At 36.7% G+C, this 3,197-nt stretch overlaps 1 protein-coding gene across 1 annotated transcript in view; it reads right to left on the bottom strand.

The window, feature by feature from the left end:
- TMEM87B (transmembrane protein 87B) overlaps positions 1–3,197 on the bottom strand; it is a 67,601-nt gene that overhangs the window by 51,476 nt on the left and 12,928 nt on the right. The window contains exons 4-5 of the mRNA XM_023518827.1: positions 2,361–2,495; positions 1,112–1,165 (exon numbers count right to left, since the gene is read on the bottom strand). Coding sequence (XP_023374595.1) covers positions 1,112–1,165; positions 2,361–2,495 — 189 coding nt within the window. The remainder of the gene's footprint in view (positions 1–1,111; positions 1,166–2,360; positions 2,496–3,197) is intronic.

Below are 3,197 nucleotides of genomic sequence, written 5' to 3' on the forward strand. Positions count from 1 at the left end.
AACTATAATAAAATGTGGCTGGGTGCAGTGGTTCACATCTATAATCCTAGCAATCTGTGAGGCCAAGATGGGAGGATAGCTTAAACTCAGTAGTTCAAGACCAGAGTAAGCAAGAATAAGACCCGTCTCTACCAAAAATAGAAAAATTAGCTGGGTATTATGGCAGGTACCTATAGTCCCAGCTACTTAGAAGGCTGAGACAGGAGGATTGCTTGAACCTAGAACTTTGATGTTACTGTGAGTTAGGCTGAAGCCACAGCACTCTAGCCTGGGCAAGAGGAGTTTTTAAACTCTCTTAAAAACTTTTTTTTAAAAAAATTAAATGTATGTGGTTTTAAAAAATTGAATTGAGGGATCAAAAAGTCAGATAACATTGTCAGAAATGATTCAGATCAAAGACACAGGCTACATGATTCAAATTCCTTAAGGCACTATTTTACTAGCTGCCCCACTAAGGAATAAAACTGCCCCCTATAATGCCTATGAATCCTCCAATGCCCTCACATAACTGACAAAACTTTACATAGTCCACCTTCTAGAACATTTCCTATCTCTTCATTTCCTACTCCTCCACCTGCAACAGATTTTACAGTTTTTCCCAGCTACTGCAGAGCAAATACCATTCCACATTATCAGACTCTTCTTTAAGATGGCTGAAGAGAAAATGTGAAGAGTTACAGTAAAAAAGCAAACATTAAGCTCTCCCAAACCTGCTTTCAGTTCCTACCCATACCCAGTTCTAACCCTCTCAACCTCTTTGTCCTCTGACTTCAGTGACTCCCCCAAATACCAAAATTTCCCTCCTCCTTGCTACCTTCATGACTATAACAACCCACTGTCTTGCACATGTAGAAGCAGAATTTTATTTTTTAAAGAAAGGCTGAACATAATCTTACAACTGTAAAGAGATTTTTAAACAAAGACAGTAGTATATAAACAAAATTCATACAGACATGTAAGAAAACATATTGTTTTAAAGAATGTTTTTTTGTTTTGCAATTTAATAATTTTACTGTACATTACTTTCTAAGTTTCTATCCATCAGATTTTTTTCAGTCTTACTACAACTTGAGCATTGTATGGTTGATTAAAGACAAATAAAATGGCTTACCAACGATCCTTGCTGATTTGAAACATTTCTGCTATTTGTTACCAGTTCTTTATTCTAGAAAAAAGAGTAAATAATTCCATTTTATACTGCTACACTTCTATGGAAAAAAATGGTTTTAATCATTTTTAAAACGTGTTAGAAAAAATTAAGAATTGTAAGCTGGACATTAGAGAATAAATCTCATTACATGCCAAACACGAGTAACAAAATTCTGCTTTTGAAAAATTATTTCCTTAATGAAGATAGTGGTTGCAATTGGTGTGGAGACTGCCAGGAACCAAAAGGTGACTCTAGGTGCTAAAATACTCTACAATTGATCTGGGTTTACGTAGTTATGCTCAATTTTTAAAATCCATTGAGGTATACACTTACATTTATTTTCCTATATGTTTATTACATTTAAATATATGTTTTTTAAAGTTTCCTTTAAACCTTTTATTAAAGATATATTTTCATTTTGGAATTTCAGAAGAACAAAAACTAAGTTAAAATGCCCCATAACCTCACTACCTAGGGATGACTGTTGCTACCATTTAGAACTTACTCTCTCACATTGAAAAGAAGAAAGGGCATGAAGGAGAAGGGAGGGCTCAGGTGTGTTAAATGCTGCTAAGTCAAGCCCTTTGGTAAGAGTAACAGGTGATTGGGTTGAACAACATGAAGGTCACTGGTGATTCTGACTATAGCTGTTTGGATGGGAGGATGGAGGCGAACATCTGACTGCAGTGGATGAAAGACATCAACTACAAATAGCAAATCATAAAAGATTCTTGTAGGTCAGGCCCGGTGGCTCATGCCTGTAATCCAGCACTCTGGGAGGCCAAGGCAAGCGGACTGCCGAAGATCAGGAGTTTGAAACCAGCCTGAGCCAGAGAGAGACCCTGTCTCTACTAAAGACAGAAAAACTAGCTGGGTGGGGCAGCACACGCCCCAGCTATTTGGGAGGCTGAGGCAGGAAGATCACTTGAGCCCAGCAGTCTGAGGTTGCTGCGAGCTATGACGCAAGCAACGACAGTAAATAAATAAATAAAAGATTCTTGTAAGAATGTTGTTACAATGGGGGCAAAGAAATAGAACAAAGGTGTCAAAATCTTAATTATTATAAACGACCATGCAAACACAACACTAAATCTAAAAATAAACAAATTAAGTACCTGTATTAAAATGTTGATAAAACATTATTTTCATTGATACCTGTCCTTACTGGGAATAAAATAAACTATTTTAACATGACAAGATGGGTACTCACATTCAATGAGGGAAACACCTGTAAATCACGGTTGCAATCTAAGTTTTCATTTTTTGTTGTCCAACAGTCAATGTTCTTGAAATACTGGCTGCAGAAGTCTTCATTAACACTAAGTTCATGTTTTTGGAACACCTCCTACCCAATGTAAAATTTTATGTTATAATTTATTTCCATAGTACTTAACCTAGAAAATAAACAAAACTTAGTATCTAAATATTACCAAATGTTTATTCAGTTTGGAATACTTGAAAAAATCCAGTTGAATAAAATACCACAGAAAAAAGTTTCAAATATAATTTTAAGCATAATTGAGATTATAATATTTTAGCCATTCTAATGTATTCAAATACACTAATAAATAAAATAAGCATAATTTTATAGTAAGAAAAGTGATTAATGGTGGTGCCTGTGGCTCAGTGGGTAGGGCGCTGGCCCCATATACTAAGTGTGGCGGGTTTGAACCTGGCCCCGGCTGAATTGCAACAAAAAACTAGCTAGGCGTTGTGGCAGGCGCCTGTAGTCCCAGCTACTCAGGAGGCTGAGGTAAGAGAATCATCTAAACCCAGGAGTTGGAGGTTACTGTGAGCTGTGATGCCACAGCACTCTACCGAGGGCGATAAAGTGAGACTCTGTCTCAAAAAAGAGAAAAAGAAGAAGAAAAGATTAAGATACTACCACAAGGAAATAGCTCCCAGAGAAACAAACATACTCTGTCCTGGGGGTACTTCTATTTTAGCCCATGTGTAAGAGGTTTTATGGAGAAAGAAAGCAGCATTTAACTACAAAGTTAGAGAAACCAAACAATAACATGAGCAAAGGTAGCTAACCCTACTGAGC

The sequence above is a fragment of the Otolemur garnettii genome, unplaced genomic scaffold (assembly GCF_000181295.1).
Source record: "Otolemur garnettii isolate 467f Iridium unplaced genomic scaffold, OtoGar3 scaffold00148, whole genome shotgun sequence".
NCBI classification, from domain to species: domain Eukaryota; kingdom Metazoa; phylum Chordata; class Mammalia; order Primates; family Galagidae; genus Otolemur; species Otolemur garnettii.